At 45.7% G+C, this 19,496-nt stretch overlaps 2 protein-coding genes and 1 long non-coding RNA gene across 11 annotated transcripts in view; 1 reads left to right on the top strand and 2 right to left on the bottom strand.

Moving 5' to 3' along the window:
* CDC14B (cell division cycle 14B) overlaps nt 1–6,811 on the bottom strand; it is a 47,673-nt gene extending 40,862 nt beyond the window's left edge. For 8 of the 9 annotated variants that reach the window (XM_075447319.1, XM_075447321.1, XM_075447318.1 and 5 more), the window contains exon 1: nt 6,622–6,778. In XM_075447319.1, the coding sequence (XP_075303434.1) occupies nt 6,622–6,778 (157 nt within the window). Of the gene's footprint in view, nt 1–6,621 lie in introns of all 9 variants that reach the window. The other variant, XM_075447326.1, reaches the window with a different exon arrangement.
* Nucleotides 6,812–6,997: 186 nt separating this feature from the next.
* On the top strand, nt 6,998–9,181 carry LOC142358822 (uncharacterized). The gene is made up of 3 exons (XR_012761882.1): nt 6,998–7,092; nt 7,592–7,708; nt 7,808–9,181. It is a non-coding gene; the product is annotated as an uncharacterized LOC142358822 (long non-coding RNA).
* On the bottom strand, nt 9,154–13,826 carry PRXL2C (peroxiredoxin like 2C). Its single transcript, XM_075410825.1, has 6 exons — nt 13,548–13,826; nt 12,913–12,981; nt 11,352–11,405; nt 10,827–10,932; nt 10,460–10,591; nt 9,154–9,818 (listed from the first exon to the last, which is right to left on the bottom strand). The coding sequence occupies exons 1-6, from the start codon at nt 13,728–13,730 to the stop codon at nt 9,691–9,693; spliced, it is 672 nt and encodes a 223-aa protein (XP_075266940.1). The 5' UTR covers nt 13,731–13,826; the 3' UTR covers nt 9,154–9,690.
* Nucleotides 13,827–19,496: the final 5,670 nt, after the last annotated feature.

Below are 19,496 nucleotides of genomic sequence, written 5' to 3'. Positions count from 1 at the left end.
AATTTCCAAGCATAATCTCTGATAAAGAAAAACTGTATCTCCTTTTCCAGAGAGCAGGCAAAAAAAAAAAAAAATCACTTTACGCTTCAAAACAAAATCCTCCTTGACTAGCACTTAAGAAATCATTACTTGTATCTTGAAAATACACTGTAAAGTATGCTGTGAAAGGAGTCCTCAAGTCTGTATTTCAGCACTCCCATGTTCAGTGCTCACCTAGGTACAGCAGTATCTCATGGGGTGGAGGCAGACAACACCACCAAAATGTGTACATTTGCTAAATGTGCATTTCACTAGAACAGCAGCGTGGTGTGAATGGTTTGGCTCAAACATTTACAGGTCAGGTGCAACCAGTGGGATGTAAGGTAACTCCCGAGCAAGCCAGGCACCCACTCCCTTACTCTCTCAGCAGAAGCAAGGCACCAAACTTATTTAATTTCTAATAGTCCCATCTTGTAGGCACACCAGCTGCAGTACTAGCTGGGAAGTGCATTACCTGCTTAGCAACTTCTGAACCTCCCAGCATTTACCAACGCATCTCCTGAAAACAAGCCAAAGGATAAAACTTAGGGTACTGCTGTGCCCTTTTAAACACTAAGCTGGACCATACAGAGAAACACGTGTGGAGAAGCAACTGCATGGATACCCCAACGGGATGTGAAATGTGCTAGGGGGAAAACCGCTTCACAGAAAGTCAGTCCTGGGAAAGCCCTCAGGCCAATGATGCGGAGGTTCCCCCAGCTTCCCCCAGCTCCCAGGGCATCTGTCCCCTCCACTGTGTTACTCCATGTGCTCTGGCAAAGTGGGTTTGTGTGACTCCGAAACTGCAGCAGGTATCCTAGCACAGTATTTTGAAAAAGGAAAAAAAAAAAAAAAGCTGCTTTGCTGGTTTACTTCCCTCTGCCCTGAGAATGAGAGTTAACATGGGGCGGGGGGGGGGGGGGAGGGAGACTGAGGGCAAAGGAGGAAGCAGAAAGGAGAACTGAAAGGATATGATATCTAGGGATTGTGTTTAAACTGGCATTGCTAGATTAAACATGTCACACCACAGCCCCAAGCTACAATTTCACACCACTTCTAAACTGATTTAATGGCTAGCTGCCACCAGGTTCCTTACAAGGAAAAGTTTTTGTCTGAGTTAGCTCATTGAACCAGCCCACTGGGGGTTAACAGTGGGAATACTGTGCAGTCAGAATTTTTCCCTCGATGGCATCCCTCCTTTACATCCAGTCTAATTATTGACTTAGGCTGAGCTCTCCTTGTATACAAGCAAGAATCCGCACCAAAGTCTGGGCAGAACGGTTGCAGTATTCAAACTGACAGGCTACCCTTCTTGCACACCAGCTTCTTCACACAAACTCTGCATCAGTTTTGAAAATATAAAAGCACTACACAAAGAGTAATCCAAAATCCTCAAATACAAAAGCAGGACCAAAACGAAAAAAGACACATTTGCACAGGTCAAAGACCAAAAAAATTGTCGCATTCTGCTCCTGAACAGGATTTGGTGTAACAGAATCACTTGCTTCCTTAATGCTCCTACTCTTACTGCCAAATCTTCTGCAGCTTTTGCAAAAATCTCCAACGAAAACAAGAATTCCTATCCCAAGTGAACAGTGTGTACACAGCCTTTTGAATTGCTGTTGGCATTCCATTCTGCACTGGTATCTCTGGATTGTGTTAATTGTTGCTATTCTTGAAACACCTGAAAGATACCCGAGTTTAATGAATTTACAGAACTACCTCACAATAAGAGCAGTGTTGTGTCAAACGCCAATATCCTGACAAGCTGTCCGTTCCTGTGCACCGCTAACAATTGCTCCCTATTATGTAAACAGCAGGCTCCATCTTTTTAACATGTTTCCCATAGGGAGATTTTAGAACTGAGCTACACAGAGAAGTCCTTTCCTGTAAGTGTATTTACCTTTCTACCGGCTTACCAGGCCGATACCAGACAAATGCTGTGTTACACGCCATGTCTGTTTTCACCTGTTTTTTTGCAAACACATTTCCAGTTCTGCTTACAGTAGCCAAGGATTGCTGTGTTGATTTTTGAGCAGTAGTAATGCATGCTGAGAAGGGAAAAATTCCTTCATTAAGGATCTGATTGCAGGATGAGGGCTTATACATAAAATACACCATAGCACTGATGAACTGATCTCACTGGGACTCCACGAAGGTTTGGTCTGCAGGAGCAAGGCTTCCATTTTATTATTTTTACACTTCCTTTGCTAATTTTAGCTTTTCAGTAGTTCATTTGCATATAGTGTGCTTGAGCATTTCCAGATTCCTGCGAATTTCTGATAAAAGGTCACCCTAAAACTATCAAACTAGAGCAGACCTTTCTAATCATCTCAGAAGAACGAGAGAGCAGGGCTCACTGCCTTACAGGCTGCATTTGCACTGCAATTAGGAGATATGACTGCAGCATGTTACATATACTTAAATTACACTTCATTTTGTTACCCTCACACGACAAAACAGTTAAAATACAAAAATATGGATGTCACTGTACGCAATTAATTTGAGTAAGCACACAATGTACAACAAAATGAGCCTGCACACCCCTAACCGAGGACTATGTTACCACAGCTTTGCTACTGCTGGCACATGAACTACTGAGATTAAAGCTAGCACAAGCGTGTCTACACAAGCTATAATAATCATGCATCTGATTGCAGTGTGCATACAGGAGCAAAAGTTTTGCTTGTCTTTCAGACCTACAGTGTTCTGTGGAAACAGACACGTAGAAAACTGAGAGCTACCGCTTCAAAATCATTAACGTGAATAGAGAAAGGACCAAATAATCTCCCTCCTCTTACTCTCAATAAGCCTGATGTTTCTCTGGATCTGCTGCACAGGCCTCAGAGAAAGAAATTTCTGTAATACAAGAGACAACTAAATACCGAACAGGCACTCGCTCGCAGGACAAGTCTGCATATGAACAGCAAAGATTATTTCATAAAGAGAGAAATTCTACAGTTCTAAACAGCTACCTTAGATGAGAAATTCAGAGGAGACTGACAGTACAACAAAAACCAACATTAGCCTGTTCTGAATTACCAGGAACGTAACCAGAGAGTTATTTACTACTGTAAGAGGAGTGTATTTCTAAATTCTAAACCATGGTACATGGTATTTTGTTGTGTTTGATTTAAAAGACTCCAAAATATCAGCAAGACATGAGAAAACATAAAAGTCAAATTCTGTTGCAAAGTCAATATAAAAAGCAAAATTGTATGAGATTTTGTTTTTAGTCATTCTATCCTTGAAAAGATTTGTTCGCTCATCACTATGAATTTTCAAATTTAAGTGATGACAGAGCTGGCAATTAGAACAGCCTGGCCTCTGAAAAATAAAATGAAGCCACACTGAAAAGCTAAAGGAACTTTTTAATTGACAGAAAACCATGAAAAAAATGATTTCCAGGACCATGCCGCAACTGATCAACAACACCGTGTTGCTTCACGCAGCTGGAGTCCTTGCACTCTGCTGTTACTGTCTGATACACAAGGCTACTTTACAAACGTTCATGCACTTTCAGTGCTGGATTAGATACTAAAAGCCTAAAACTCGTATTTAAGATCTTAACTTTGAGAAAGGCTCACAAGCAAGTGAGGTCATATTGATAAAAGAGTAAACACAACTTTTGAGATAGTTGCATAATGAAAATGAATTGAAAGTGATGATAGTCAAAATGTTAGAAAGCTAATGATGCTCGGTAGAAGTGTCCTTAGCATTTCAAAAAACATGATACACAAGGTTTATAATAACAAGCCAGCAATACTGGAAAAAAAGCAAAGACAACTCGACCATTTGAAAAACCAACCCAAAACCAAAAAAAAAACCAACCCACCTACCAATGAACATATTAAGCTGACTGCTATTTTATAAAAACTCCAAGTGACAGTGTAAGCAAAATGATTCTCAATAAAGAAAAAAAAAAGGCATACACAGTACACCTTAGGACATCCTTTAAGACGTTAGTTCCTCACTGTGAACAAACTTGATATACATGTAGCAGGAGGACAAACAAATGCCAAGAAATGCCCCATGGTGTTATATCACCATGTATTAAAATGTAATTCCATGTATAGTTAGTGTAGTTACTTCATTTTAGAATTAACTACTGAAAAGAGGTGAGAGACAAACACAAACCTTTTGCCTGAGGTTTATGCATTATAATTCCACATCTTTTTTAAAATGTTATTTATAAAATCAGAGCAACGACAAAGAAACGCAGCCAAGGAAAGGAAATCAACAGCTTTCAAGCATCTCGCAGAGAATTGTTACATTTTCTTTAGATCACATAAATTACTTCTTTCAGAGATCAGAAGGATATGGGAATATGCTTCTAATAAACACAAGAAATGCATTCAGTTCCAGCAAATTGAATTCATACCAGCAAGCCTCACGCATTAGTTGACAAAGAGAAAATGGTAAGGCTTACCATGCAGCTTAACAGACCAAACCAAACAACTTTTTACAAGAATAGCTTTCCTGAGCTAGTCTTAATAGTAAACAAAAATACTTAGCTGATTCTGATTAAAAATTATTCTGATGCATACAAGTCATTAGAAATAAAGAAATGCAATAATTACTGTAACTATTTTGAGTATAAAATCCATGCAAATAATAGACTACAAACTTTGCTGTTTATGAATGTAATTATCACGCAAGAAAGAGATCCATAAATCCTTACAGCTATTCGGGTTTGTTTTCTGCCTCTGACTTTTAGCAAAGACGAAAACGAGGGTAGTCTGCAATGTTCTTTATGAGTTTGGCACTGTTTCTGTAAGCAGATAAGCTAACGCAGATCTCTCAGCCTTTACAGAGGTTAAAATATTTACCAGTATGTCCATCTGCAAGAACAAGGCCTTATGCTTACTTACTTACTCTTATGGCAGACCTATTAATTCATTTCTCAGAACTGCATTATGAGAAGGCAGAACTGTCAGTTCAAAACTTGAAATAACTTTCAAAACAGCTGAATAAAAAGGTAAGCCTGTGGGCTTATTCTTTTAAGGTCTCTCTTTTAAAAACCACGTATGACATACCAGCGTAGTAAAAATTAGGCTGTAATTGTTCCATTACCAGAAGCTTGTAAACAGCAGCCACTGTGCACAGTAAGAAGATCAAGAGAAAATGAAATATTATTACGTATAATAATCCACTGCATTTTAATCAAGCTTGTTACACTGTGTACTGCTATGGATGGTGAAATCCCACTGAAAAAACACAAGCAAAAGCCTAGGTGCTCTACTGTATTATTTAAACATGTGAACATTTCTTTGGAGGAGAAAACACAGTAATTTAAGGGGCCTGCTGATGCCAGACGTGCATTATCAGATCCAAGCAACTGCTGCACCAGCAGGGTTAGACAGACGTTTTCGCTGGAGATTTGAGCTGGACAGGGCTGCACGCTATTCTAGGCAGTGAAATTACTTTGGTACAATGAAGTCACTACCTGCCAAATGAGGGGTCTCTACATTTAACCTTAAAAATATACCATCTTCATTTCCTATCTGGACGGCTGCAGTTATGAGAAAAATACACATATGGAGTTATTGTAGCATTAGAGTTCTGCATCTCAGTACACCATTATGCTTCTCTGTGTAGATTAGGCCTAAAATGCTGTACTTTAGGCTGGAGTATTTAGGATTTTATTCCCCAACAGTATTGGAGCTTTTTAAAAAGTGGAAGCCAGTATGTTTTGGGAGTCTCCATTCTTCCCGCATCGCTACGCCCAACTTTCAGAACGAAACCTTATGGTTTTCTGAACACGCTGCTACCTAGGGCACACACCAGCTAAGTTCAGGAACCCCGCTTCTCGGCACAGGTAAGACTGGTGCCTTTCGTCCACGTTTCCTCTTTTGATTTTTGCTTGCTCTGCCCACAGACAAATTTCCCCATGTCCATGCGGTTTATCTCTCGTTTTTTAGAAGTTGTAAATACTACCACTCTCAGATTCTGACACGGGACATAAAAAGTTATATATATTTTTTGTTTTTCGCTTTTATGCAAACTAAACCGAAGCTTATCTTTCATCCGGAAAACTCCAAACCTAAACCCGGCATTAGTTCGGCTGTGACCCAACGCGCCCCTCCGCAGAGGCCGGCTCGGGCGCCGAAACAAAGCCCGGCTCCCGCCGCAGGGCCGCGGCGGGCGGGCAGCGGGCCGGCCTGCCGGCAGACGGCCCCGCCACGCCGGTGCCAGGCAGAGGTGCGACGCCCGGCCGCCGTTCTACCCACCGGGCAGCAAGCGCGACGCACCGAGGAAGGCACTACGCATCACCCCGGTGCTGAGAGAAACACGTTGGGTTTAACGGCGGGAGCGGCCACCCGCTCCCAGGGAATGCCGGGGAGACGGGGAGCCCCGACCCTCCGCCCCGATGGCCGAGGACCGCGGTCCCGGCGGGGGGAAGTTTTCCCAATCCGGGGGCCGGCGCCGGGAGCGCGGGACCCGTGGGGACGGGACGGGACGGACACCCCCGCAGCCCCCGCCCGCCCCATCCCGTCCCGCCGCCGGCGGCCCGGCCCCGACTTGCGCCTCAACTCTCCCGTCGCGCCACCGACCGTCCCGCCCCCCCCAGCCCCCCCCCCCCCCCCGGCACGCCCCCCTCACCGGCGATCCTCAGGCAGGTCTCCGGCCCGGCGGGGGGCGGCTGCCGCCTCTCCGCCTCGCCCCCCGCCGCCCGCGACGCCGCGCCCCGAGTTCTCTTCAGAGCCGGCGGCGCCGGGGCTGCGCGGCGCCGGGCCTCGGCCCAGCTCTTCCGCTTCATGGCGGAGGCGGCCGCGGCGCTACGGTGGGTGCGAGGCGGCCCGCCTCATCGCCCCCGCCGCCCCGCGCCGCCCCGCGCCGCTCCCCGCGGGGCTTGGGCCGCCGAGGGGAGGGACCCCGCGACGACGCCGACGGCGGCGGCTGACGCGTCTCCCCGGACACCGCCCCAAGCACCTACAGCTGCCCCCCTCCTCCCCCCCCGCCCCGAGCCGGCGGCATCTCCCGGCACCCGCCGCCTCCGATTGGGTCAGCGCGGTGTGGCGTCACAAGTGCGGAGCGGCGGCGGCGGTGATGTCATAGCGGTCGCTGTAACAGGTGGGCCGGCGGGGGGGGGCCTCTGCGCCCGGACCCCGCCTCGCCCGCCGCGCTGCGGGGCTGCTGACGTGGCGCCGGGCTGCGGGAACGGGCCTCTTCGGTCGCGGCCTTCCGGGCCCCTGTCGCGACAGATGCGGGCGGCGGGTGCCGCGGGGAGTTCGTTTGGGGGGTGGGGGCGGCCGGGTGCGGGTCTGACGCTCAGCCGCGTGAAATAAACGGAGGCAGCAGCTGGAAACCGCTCCCTGCCCGCCGCGAAAGCCCCGGCTGAAGTCTCCCCGACGAGCATGGCGCCAGCGTCGCCTCGCCTGCTGGGCTCCACTGTGCGCTGCGCGACTCTGTCCTGGTCTGTCACGCGCGTGGGAATCGTCGTCTCGCGAAGGCGGCGAGGCCGCGGCCAGACGCAAAATGCGGGGCCGATGCCCTAATTAAGGTTGCTTGTCTAAATGAGTCCTCCTCTCCTGTCTTCTTCCCTCTTTTCTGTTTGTCTGTGCTTCGCCAGCCCTTGTGAAGAAGCGGTTTTGCTGGGACAGCGCAGAGGCTGTGGTGTGGGTCCTGGAGTTGGACGGCTTCAGGCCACAGAGTGGTCAGGCTGCAGCTCAGGTTGTTCCCATCCCTGGTAAGAGTCCACGGGTCTTTCAGTTACAGTCGGTTTTATTTAACGCGTTAGCAGCAGTACAACTGTTCCCATTGTACGTTATTTTAACTCTACTGAAAGCAAAACGAGCAGAAAACCAGCTAGCCAAACGCTTCCTTTGAAATCAAAAGCACCGAAAACATGAAAGGGAAATGACGGCAAAACAAAAGGGGAACCAGAGTCGGCGTCCTTGGCAGTGGTGATCAAGTGAGTGAAGCTGAGTGGAAGCACCACGAACAAACCGAGTATTTATCATCCTTTCTCTTTGAAAATATTTGAAGTTTTCTGCGTTTCTTGTCTTTGTCTTACAAAGGTAAGGCCAGTTTTCAGGGAGGCAGCTGCATTCCAGAGTTTCCAACATGATCCAAAAACCCTGGTAAGCTGGGGGGGCCCTGGAGGGAGAGGGCAGCTCCTCACTTATGGATGCAGGGGCAGTGGCTTCCGAAAAGTGGACTTGGCTCTGCTGTGAGCCTCAGCGGCCAGTCCCAGTCTGTTACGCCAAGCCCCAAGGAAGCCTCTGGCCAGCCCTGAAGTCGGGCGGGTTCAGAGTCTGCACCTGACCCCTTTTAGCCCAGTGCCGAGTGCCATTCGGTCGAAGCAGTGCCTCAAACACAGAATTTTCACGTTAATAATGTGCTTCCTCTGAACACACCGTATGAAAATGTGTATGTAATTAATAGGGTGCTAAGGCATGGTACCTTTAATGGAATTACGTTGCTCAGGATCACTGTGTTTCTTAAGCAAGCCTTTTATTTTTTGTCAAGGAACACTGTGTTTAATTTCACATGCTCTTAATGGTGTACAGCTCTCCGGAGCTTGCTGTGGGCCTGCCAGTGACCTTAATGGATGCAGAGACAAACCTCTTCGCAGAATACCATTTTACAATTGTGTTAAAGCTTAAAAGGGGAGAGAATTTGCAGGTAAGATATGTATGAATAGTAGCGTTTTCCTGTGAAGGCCAAAGATCAGAGACTGCAGAGGAGGGTATGCTCTGCCCTAAATCTCGGACAATCTTGTTTTAAAAATTGCTAAAAGGAAGTGGCTCATGGATGAAAGAGGGCACCTCTACTCTAATGAAAGCAATAGATTCTGAACATAAACATTGCTAGAAAAAACGGGAAATACAAAATCTGACACAACCGCAAACCAAAATGCTGTTGTCCTTAGCTGAGTTGTCTAGGGCAGAAGTAACTAAGGACATTTTTTCCGAGACCTCTTGCTCTGAGAGAAAGTACGTACATAGAAGGGAGAATATTCTGCTGCAGATCTCCACAGGAAAACAACTAATTGACCGTGGCCTACCGACACGAAAAGTGACAGTCTGACCAGAAATACATTTAAGACACACCCCTCCCTGTTCTTACGGACCCAACTCTTTGTATGACACAAAATAATTGCAGACAATCGATGATGTATTTAAAATATTTATTTAAAACTATAAAATGTATTTCGTAATGTCTGCCAGTGCCATATGCAAAAGTAGGCATAAGCTTAAGTCCCAGTGTTCGAAACTGTGATTTTTCAAGGTATATTTTAATACAAGATGGTCACGCGGTGCTAGAAGCTTTAAAACATCACTGAGAAGTATTGGACTGAAAGCCAGTGTGGTCTGCTGAAGACAAGAATCCCAAGTTCTTCCTGAGCAACACCAGATTTTTTAGTCTAGTGCACCCTGAACAAAGACTTTTAAAATATATTAGCAAGATTGTTTGATGAGGAAATAATAAGCCGCAGGATTTTTTGCAATAAGCCTCAGTTGTGTTTCAGTTTTTATCATCCTATACGCAATGGAAATGGCACTTTTGTGTCCATCTTCGTGCCAGGTAGTTTATTCTGTGCTCAGATTTTCTAGATGAGGTTTCAGATGTCCCATAAAGACATGACAGTACTGATTCTGGTGGGAATTTGCTGGAGAATTGTTCTTGTAGAGCACAAATTAAAAAAAATTATACATTGTGTCAGGGTCATATGTCAATAATCTGGGGTTCGTTTGTGAAATTGACTGTTTTAACTCCTGCCAGCTGCAAAACTGTGTTAATGGGAACATGGTCCAGCCTGTTTTTATCAAGGTGCAAAAAATGAACTTTGTTGCCTGGAATGGAATGAGAATAATATGTAAATAGTTCAATAAAATATTTATTTATTCAAAGGCATAAGTGAATCAGAGAAGCATTCTGACTGCCCAGTAGTTCTTGTACAAATGTGTACTAGCTCTATAGATTGCACGACATACTGTATTTTAAATAATGACAAAGATTTTTTTTTTAATTAAGTTATAGAAGCAAGGAACATTAAGGCATCTAACTGACTTAAATCCGCTGTAGCATGATGTTTCATAATGATCTGACGACATGACTTCGTCATGTTGCAGCCCCCCCCCTTCATGCATTGTTCCTCTACTGAAACCTCATTAAATGCCTAGAATCAAATGTGCAAGCAGAACGTAGGTGAACACCATGATGTCAAAGAAAACCCCTCCAAACTTTGTGGCAATTTTTACCATCAGCACTCCTATCGATTTCTGCAGGACTGTCATCAGCTTTGTGCCACCTCTGTGGGAGGTGGGACTACATGATGACACTTGCATAGGTTCCTTCAGCTGGCAAAAACCACGCAGTTGAACACAAAACTGTCTCCTTGGGATCCACAGGGACAGCAGCCAGGATGAGGTAGTGTTAAATCAAACAGATGAAGGAGAAGACTATAACTTTCACACAAAACTAAGAAGCACACCTGGGCCTAAAATCAAAGCTCCTCCCTGCTGACCGGGATCTCCTTGAAAATCAAAAGCTGGGCCAGTCATTGCTCTCCACATACTCTTCATGCTTCCCAGGAGCGTGTTTGACTTCACATGGGGGCTCCGCACTAAACAAAACAGCAAAATACAATACAAAAGGACAGAAGGAGAACAACAATATCCAACAGCTGCTGTGAATGGTTGAGAGTTTCCCGATTACCAGTGTTTTGACAAAATACAGCCTACAAGAGACTGTCTGGCGGGCAGCTCCCTTCCTATTTGCATTGTGATCACACTATTTTATCAGAACGTTCTTGTTTTCGTTCTGTGTACGTCCAGACAAGGTGACAACATTATTCTTACCTGACACGTTATTAGCTTCACCTCTTTTCATGCCAAGCGTTTTATAAATTTCCCTTTGTGGATCTACGTACATTTCGTGTGTATACCCAGTTAAACGGCAGAAGGGCTGCAAAATATATGCATACAAAAAAAAGTATTTTTAAGGTTAAGACAGTAATTAGTTAGGATCTTCTGACAGTGGAAAATATACTGACACCCCGTCCCCGTCCCCATCCCTGCCCCCAATTTGGAAACCTGTGGATTTGTCGTGTTAAATTAAAGGCCAAAGATTTTTAGCGCAGAAGCTTTAACTGAAACAAAGCTTCCAGTGAAATCAAGAAAAGATGTTTCCTTAGCAAGCCCCAGTGGTTTTCAAACTGAACGTTTATTTGCTTTATTCATGTACTACTGTTAGAATTGCTCCATGAAAAAGAATATGGTCTGCTTTTTCTGCGGTTACCAACAACCACTGAGAGCGAAATCCCTCAGTGCAGACCGTTAAGACACAATGGAGGATACAATGTATTTAATGACTACTTTACTTACCTTGATGTGATGATAAGATGCCTGTCCAATAACTATAAGCCTCACATTTGCTTCCTAGAACAGAACATGGGTATTGAAACTGTGAAAAGAGGAACTAGGCGTTTCTGCATGGCTGCAAAGCATTAGCCGAATCTGGTGTCCTGAATTAATCACAGTGCACTGAGTTAAAATTGTTTGAAATTAACATCACTTACATGTTTGGAGCCTGCACCTTTGTCTATCACCCACTATTAGCAGCTACATTAACTTATTAAGTGAAAATTTATTTTTAAAGATAACTTTTAAGTTACAGATGTGTAAACTTTAATTTTTCTGTAGCATCATCTTTTCAACTGATTGCAACCTGCTGTGATTTTGGAAATTCAAAATTTCCACTCGGTTTCATCTGCATCTAAAGAAGCAGCATGCAAATACTGGTGCACATACACCTGTGATTTACATATACCGATGCTCATTAATAGATATAACTTGGATCCGCATGTACTGTTGTCTTTTGCAGGTGCAACATTAGGCCTGAGTCTAAAATAGAGGCCAAAACTCGAGTTCATTTAGATGCCAGTAAAACAGTTAATAAAATATAATGTTGTTTTAATATTAGGGTATAATACTTGCCTTTCCCATATAGAATCATTTTGCTTGTTATGAATAGAAGCTCTCCTAAAAACAGAACACTCACACTAAGAAAAGCGTGGACAGATTTAATTCTCTGTATAAATTTATTTGACCAGCCAAATTAAGAAAAGGTCATTTTGAGTAACACTGATCGAGCAGTTCAGAAAAATCTGGGAAGGGGAGCTGCCAAAGAAATTGCCCCTTTTCTTCACCAAGTTCCTAGTCCATCTAAGGCTTGCTGTCAGTAAGGAGCTGAGTCTCTGTCATCGACTGTGCTGTTGTTGGGAATAAAATACGACAGAATTTCAGTCAGCAGCCTAGAAGAGACAGAGTGACCTTCCACATTTAGCAGGGGATCATTGTCTTTCTCTGGTATCTCTCCACCCAACAACTACCCGTCCATAGCAACCCCTGCCCACTCCATTTCTCCTTTCTGTCACTAGGTCACTCCTGTTTGTGCAGCTGCCTGGAGAACAGGTCACACTACTGATGCAGCTTACAAATAACCATAGAAAAATGGACAATTTTTAATCCAGATCAATTTTCTGATCTTGTTCCACGCACAACCATCAGTCAGCCATGCCGGCACCACAGAAAGGCCAGCAGTTAGTTAGCGGTCAGAAGACAGCTGCCCAGGGCTCTACTAATACCAAAAGAAATGCCTGTCAGATGTTGTCTAACTGTTCAGAATACAGCAGAAAAAACACCACCAAACTAATAGGGAGAAATAACGCTGCTGCAACAAGAGTATGTAGTGCAATAAATCCTCTCCCGTGTTTCCCAGGCAGACACATTACGGGTATTGTAGCAAACAATGAAAATGCTAACTTTCTCTTGAGCCTGGTTTTGATTCCTAGGAGGTTTAAGCCTCATGCAAGCCTGCAGCGGGACACAACAAACCTGCTCGGCTACAGCAATGCCATGTACATACTGAGGGCTGGGCACTTACTTGTAAAAACGCCTTGGGGACTCTAGCCAGGTCTTCTACATACTCCTTACAGGTGTAACATAAAAAATGCTGCAACATAGCCAGTTGGACGTGTCAGAAACAGACATACTTGCATAGCGATGAAGCATCAGATTATGACTTCGGGCACAAACTCTTTTAAAGGTGATCAGGAACCGGGGACAGGAAAGATTAAAAAGTTGTCTGCAGCCGCCACATTTGGACTGGGATCCTGGTCTAATTCAAGCCTGAACAAGGACACCGGGGCTTGGGGCCTCGCTAACATTTTTATCCCTGGATATTTCAGGAATGTGGGAGCTGCCTTGCCAGCCGGGAGTCCAGGGAACGCAGTACTCGTTTCCCTAAACACGTGGCTGAAGAACTGTTTCCTTTCAGGTAAACACGGCAGCGCTTCGCCGCAGAAGGGGGTTTCTCAGGAGCAGAACCGACCCGGCTGCACCTGCTCCTCTCGCCCCGCTCCGGCCCGGCCTGCGCCAACGCCCCGCTCCCGCCCCGCCGCCCCTTCCCCAGACCAGCTGTGGCTCCCCCGCCCGGCGCCTCCTCGGGCCCCAGGCCGGCCAGACCACCCTCCCGGGCGGCCGCCGCCGCCTCCTCCTCCTCCTCCTCCTCCTCCTCACCCGCACGAACACCACGATCGCCCTTTGCTCCCCGTACAGGGCCTCGAAGGGGACGCTCCTCCCCTCCGCGTCCACCACCAGGCAGCGGGCGGCCTCCCTCAGCTCGCCCGGCTCCCGCCGCGGCCCCCGGCCCGCCGCCCGGCCGATCTGCTGCGTGACGGGCGGGGACGGCGGCCCGGCCATGGCCTGCTCCGGCGCCGCAGCCTCCGCCGGGCCTGCCCGGCCGGAAAACGGGGAGGGGGAGGAAGGCGGCGCCGGAGAGGAAGGCTCCGGGGCTGCGTGACCGGGGCCGGGCGGGAGGGCGCCGGCTCGGTGCCGCTGCTGGAAGAGACCCAGGGCCGGCGGGGCAGCGCACCGCGGCTCTCCCTTAAGGAGGAGTCGGTGAGCCGAGGGCCCGTGCGCGGGCTCGGGGAGAGGGAAATCGGCCGGCAGAATCGCGGCTGGCAGCCGGGGTGCAGTCTGTGCCTGGAAAACGCAACCGAACCCGACCGAGCGTCCCAGAAACCCTGTGCGAGCCCAAGCAGTGAGGCTGCTGTGCAGGGCCGAGGTCAGGGTTCGCCGCGCAGGACCCTGCAGCGTTTCAGAGGACTGCCAGCGAGTTAGAAAACTGTTTTCGAGGAGCTGTCGAGCTGCTGCGTCAGGAGAAAACAAACCCAGTTTCCTTACTGATGGAAAAGCAGAAGAGTCCGCGGGCCTTCGGCTGGTGAATAGCAGGGGGTGCAGCGCAGCGCGGGGGCTCCTGCGAGGGCATCGGGTGCACGCAGGCATGGGCAAGCGGATCTCCGTCATGTAAGGAAACCACCAGGCAGCTGGAAGAGTGTCGTAGTCTCTTGGATTGTCGCGTTGGCTGAAAGCTGGTGAGGAGGAGAGTGCGCTCCTGTTCTCAGTGGGCAGAGAAGTACGGGAAGGAACAGTGCTGGGGGGATCTCCTGAAGTTACCCTCCTTTATGAAGCTCTCTGATGATGTTAGTTCCAGAGTCTCTCTGGCAAACCGTCCTGGTGCCTATAATGTTAATGTTATTCAAACTTAACATCCCCTGTACTTCGGGTTAAGCCTGTTGCTATTATATTACCAGGAGTGAGCACATGGAGCAGGTTAATCCCCTTACTGTGTCAACTTTTCAACTATATGCAGACTACTGTTAGGTTGCCTTCTGTTTCCTAGGCTGAATAATCCTTTTTTCTTTCAATTCTTGCTTCTCATAGGTCCTGTTTTCTAGAATTTCCAGAATACAAATTTTGTAGTTGCCTCTGGGCTTTCTAGATGGTTTCTGTCATTCCTGAACTTCAGTGCCTAAAACAAGACACAGTATTTTAGCTAAACGTTAGGTTTTCTTCACATCTTGTGTCTGTACATCTGCTTAAACATACTGGTGTTGTGGTTGTGCTTTTTGCAACAGCGCGTTTTTATTGACTCCCGTGCACCCTGAGAGCCGCTGTCGCTCACAGCTGCTCTGCTCCAGACCTTCCTTAAAAGGCCATTTCCACCATTTCTCTAACAATACTTGGTGAAAGAAATTCTCTCTAGTGTCATAATGCCCGAAAAGTAAAATTAGCTCTGTATAAGACATTTACACAGCAAGATACAACATAGTTGCCCCTCCAGTTGGGATACCTCTCAGCTCGGTTCTAAATGCTTGCCAAAAAGACCTTCAGGGCACGTGAGGTGCTTTGTGCCATGTCAACAGCAAAGACAAGTCAACTCTGCATTATAATTAACAGCACGAGGGAGAGTGGTCCCTGGTGGATAGCTCTTTATGATTTTCCAGCATATACACAGAGGTGAAACTGTCCAGCCGCTAGTATGGCCCTATTGTTTCAGTGAAGAATGTTGATTTCAGGATATCACAGCCTAGACAAAAAGAAGAAGAAGAGCCCAGAAGACCCGAGATGGGTCACAGCCCAGGTGGCCAACCATATCCTGGGCTGCATCAAGGGAAGCGTGCCCAGGGTGATTCTGCCCCTGTAGTCTGCTCTGGTGAGACCCCAGCTGGAGTCCTGCATCCAGCTCTGGAGCCTCCTGCACAGGAAAGACATGGACCTATTGGAGTGGGTCCAGAGGAGGGCCACAAAAATGTTCAGAGGGCTGGAGCACTTCTCCTGTGAGGACAGGCTGAGAGAGTTGGGGCTGTTCAGCCTGGAGAAGAGAAGGCTCCGGGGAGACCTTATTGTGGCCTTTCAGTACTTGAAGGGGCCTACAGGAATGCTGGAGAGGGACTTTTGACAAGGGTATGGAGTGGTAGGATAAGGAGTAATGACTTTAAGCCAAAAGAAGGTAGATTTAGATTAGATATAAGGAAGAAATTCTTTACTATGAGGATGGTGAGGCATTGGAACAAGTTGCCCAGAGAAGCTGTGGATGCCCCCTCCCTGCAAGGGTTCAAGGCCAGGTTGGAAGGGGCTTTGAGCAACCTGGTCTGGTGGAAGGTGTCTCTGCCCATGGCAAGGGGGTTGGAACCAGATGGTCCTTAAGGTCCCTTCCAGCTCAAACCATTCTATGGTTCTATGATAGGGATCCAGCTTGTGGCTTTGCAGGTTAACTGTGATCATAATAGTAGTACTTTACTGAGCTGGCAAATCAGTGTTTGAATGTTAGCAAACTACATCTTATGTATTTGCCTGTGGCTGTGTACTTCAAGGGCTAATCTCACAGTCCAGTAAGCCCTCACAATGGCTTTGATTTGAAAAGCAATGAGCTCAAATCGGTAAAGAATTTCTGAAAACTGTAAAATTTACATTCTGCTAGATACAATTGGACTCGATGATCTTAAACCTCTTTTCCAACAAAAATGGTTCTATAATTCTGTAAGAATTTGGGCAGTATTAATTCCCCATTGCTGTCCTCATCAGGCTTCTTTGTTCACTTAAGAGTTACCTGTTTGTTTTGCTGTCAGATAGATTTCTTCAACTATCAGCCCGAGAACCAGACGTGGTCTGTGCAGCACTGCTCTGCAGCCCCTCAGCAGCACTGATGGGAATGGCCTGCCTGCCCTGGACTACCGCAGGAAGTAGCAAAGCAGGGAGAACTGACCACTTCTGACACAGTTTGCGCTTCGTCTTGAAGCTGAAGTGGGCAGGCTGGGCGCAGAACCTTGCAGTGAAACGGCTGGGTAATATCGGGCAGGGCCCAGGGGCACGGCTCAGCGCTTGGCCATCAGTACAGCTGGGGCCAGGGCCCTTGCCATTGCAGTTGGAAATCAGAGCCTGCAGAAGAGGCAGTTGTATCGCTACAGCGGATCTACTGCTGCAGCCTCTGAGCAGGAGCATGGGTAGGGCTGAGCCTGCTGATGCAAAGAGTTGGGCAGGGTGGTGTTGCAAGCTCAAGGGACACTCTCCTGGCTCAGTCTGCACATAGCTGACCTTGTGCCTAGAGTCCAGAGAGCTTGTTCTCGCTTGATTTGAGATGGAATCTCCGAGGAGCCCAGCCTGTCTGGGAGAGCTGGTAAACATTCCTGCTAAGACAACCAAGACTGCCTGCAGACTTCACTCTTCCATGCTGTTTGCCCTCCTTAAACTAGCTGAGGAAGCATATCCTTAACACCTGATTTCAGCAGCATGCAACTGAGGAACAGCAACTTTTTTCTGAGGATATTTGCGGAAGCATTCTCTAGAGTCCCTCAAACGGTGTGGTTCTCATTTTCGATGGAGATGCTTGAGTGTTGCTAGAATACAAATACAAGTTGCTGTCACTACCAGTTTTACAGACAGAGTCGAAGGCAGTTGAACACTGACATATCCTCTGAAAGAGGAAACACTCAAAATTAGCAATCACTTTTGAAAGCTGAAGCTTAAAGCCTCTCATTTAGGTATCTGTAATGAAAATACACATACAAGTTTCACTGACTTAGATGGGAAGAAGGACTCCCATGTCTGATGATATTCTGGACAGTACCAACTGTCTAAGAGTGGAGTCTACTAAAACCATGTAATACTTCAATGTGAGCTGTGATTAGGGAAACTTCCCCTTCTTTCCCCTTGTCTTGATAGCTCTTTAATATAGAAATGTTGAGAACTTAAAAAACATAGCCAGCAGAGTAATGTCTTTTTCAGGGTCTTAAGGAGAATGAATTGGTACATTTGCGTTATTAAACACAAGGTAACATTCAAAGTGCAAGTCACTTTCTTCACTGCAGTGCAATTTACAGTCGTAAAGAGAAAGTTAGCTAATATTTAATTAACCAAGTGTTGGGATACTTTGTGCTGTGGATGGGAAATTCAGATTCCTTCCATTTCAAAAGGAAGGAAAATAATTACACACAGATGTGGAATAATTTATTTGTTCTGCATTGACTAGTGAAACAAAATATCAGCTGTAATTATGCAACCTGAATTCCTTTATTTACGACAGCTGAACAAAATATCTGACAAGAGAGGTGTCACCTATATCAGCAGCATAAACACTGTCTGGCGTATGTGGTGTCTGTTCATAAAGCAACATGTTATTATGAATTTACTGCAAGAGGTATTGTTTATTTAGCACAAGTATATTTGTTTTCTTGTTTATCTAAGTATTATTTAGCTAGAGATAACATGGTTATTACTTATCAGCTAAAAATAAATTAGTGTTTACAGTTCCAGAGTAAAAACATCATGGTAAGTGCTAGCTAAGAATGAGTTGGTTTAAAACTTTTAGTGTAATTAAAAAGCAGTAAAATGTGTACTGTCCTGTAGATAAGAGGCTTTTTCCTTTATGGCTGCCTTTCATTGTTTCTGTAGTGTCATGATACACCAGGAGTACACTAGTCTTCTTGGCAGACGGTCATGGGACTGATGTTTCCCCAGTCATTTGCAGCCTTGAAAGTCATTCTGCAAGTGCTGGCTTCATCTCGTTTTTTTCTACCTGTTGTCTGCTCTCTGTCTCCTGATATGGTTTATCTTTAGTTTTACTTTCTGTTTTGTTGTGCTGAGGGAGGAGATATACTACAGTTTCAAAACTTGCCTAAGTTTTGCACTTTGCTGTTTCACTTCTTTTAAAATTATTCAAGATTATTTATATGACTAAGGGCTTTGTAAGTCTTGTTGCAGTGTCGGTGTGTGTTGCATACTCATTAACTGTTATTTCACAACACGAATAATATAAATGTAATTAAAAATCTACTGTAACATTTTAGTGATTATACTGACATACGGAGAGAAAAATTTTCTCCTGTTATGTTTGGCATATTTAGTTTTGTAATACAAACCCTAAGGAAAGAGCAATAACTACAAACTTCTACTACATAACAAAATGTAACAATACTAAGTGAAATGCACACACTTTGGTTAATACAGCCTCAAGGCATGAAGAGAGACTTTGCTGCATTTAGCTCTCTGTATTTGATCTGTTTCTGTTTTGCAGCTACCTACTCTGTGTGCTGCAAATTATAAACAAGAGATGACTGTCTGTATGTCAAGAACAGTAAATTATACATGAAGATGCTGCTTAGTTGCTCTAAGTGCCACTAGTTTCAATCTTTCTTTAAAGAACTAAGAGGAAGCAAGTCTGTCACTTGAAGAAATCACTGCTTAATTAGATGAGACACAGTCCAAAAGCAAATAAAAGATATGCTGCAATCCAAACAGACTTGTCTTATATCTTGTTAGCAATAAGGGTCTTAGAAAGTAAGCTAATTGTCTTTAGTGTTTAAATTATGATGTAAACTAGATCTGAGAGTTAAGTGACTAAGAATGTGAAGAAAAGCAGAGGTGATCTCATGGAGTATTCATACCAGATTAAGCCTTGTTATTGAAGATTCTTGCACTGGTGTTTTACAAGGTAAACAAAAACTTTCTTAAAAGCTTTAGATACCGTTCCTGTGTTTACTTCCAGCAGAACAATCTAAAACTCCGCCACCATGCCCCCGCCCCATATTCTACTGATTTTGCCTATGCAGGAAAAGTGTGCTTTAAGAAGGTTGTAGTTCCCAGCTGCTATTTCTATTTTCTGTGTTAATAGAGAGCTGGGTGTGT

The sequence above is a fragment of the Opisthocomus hoazin genome, chromosome Z, assembly GCF_030867145.1.
Source record: "Opisthocomus hoazin isolate bOpiHoa1 chromosome Z, bOpiHoa1.hap1, whole genome shotgun sequence".
In the NCBI taxonomy this organism is placed as follows: Eukaryota; Metazoa; Chordata; class Aves; order Opisthocomiformes; family Opisthocomidae; genus Opisthocomus; species Opisthocomus hoazin.
This window is presented reverse-complemented; position numbering and strand designations above follow the sequence as displayed.

Coding starts and splice junctions, on each gene's coding strand:
- PRXL2C (XM_075410825.1), bottom strand. CDS start 13,730: ATGGCCGGGCCGCCGTCCCCGCCCGTCACGCAGCAGATCGGCCGGGCG. Junction 11,406..12,912: donor TCCCCAAGGCGTTTTTACAA/GTAAGTGCCCAG, acceptor GTTCTGTTCTAG/GAAGCAAATGTGAGGCTTAT. Junction 9,819..10,459: donor AGCTTTGATTTTAGGCCCAG/GTGTGCTTCTTA, acceptor ATTCCATTCCAG/GCAACAAAGTTCATTTTTTG.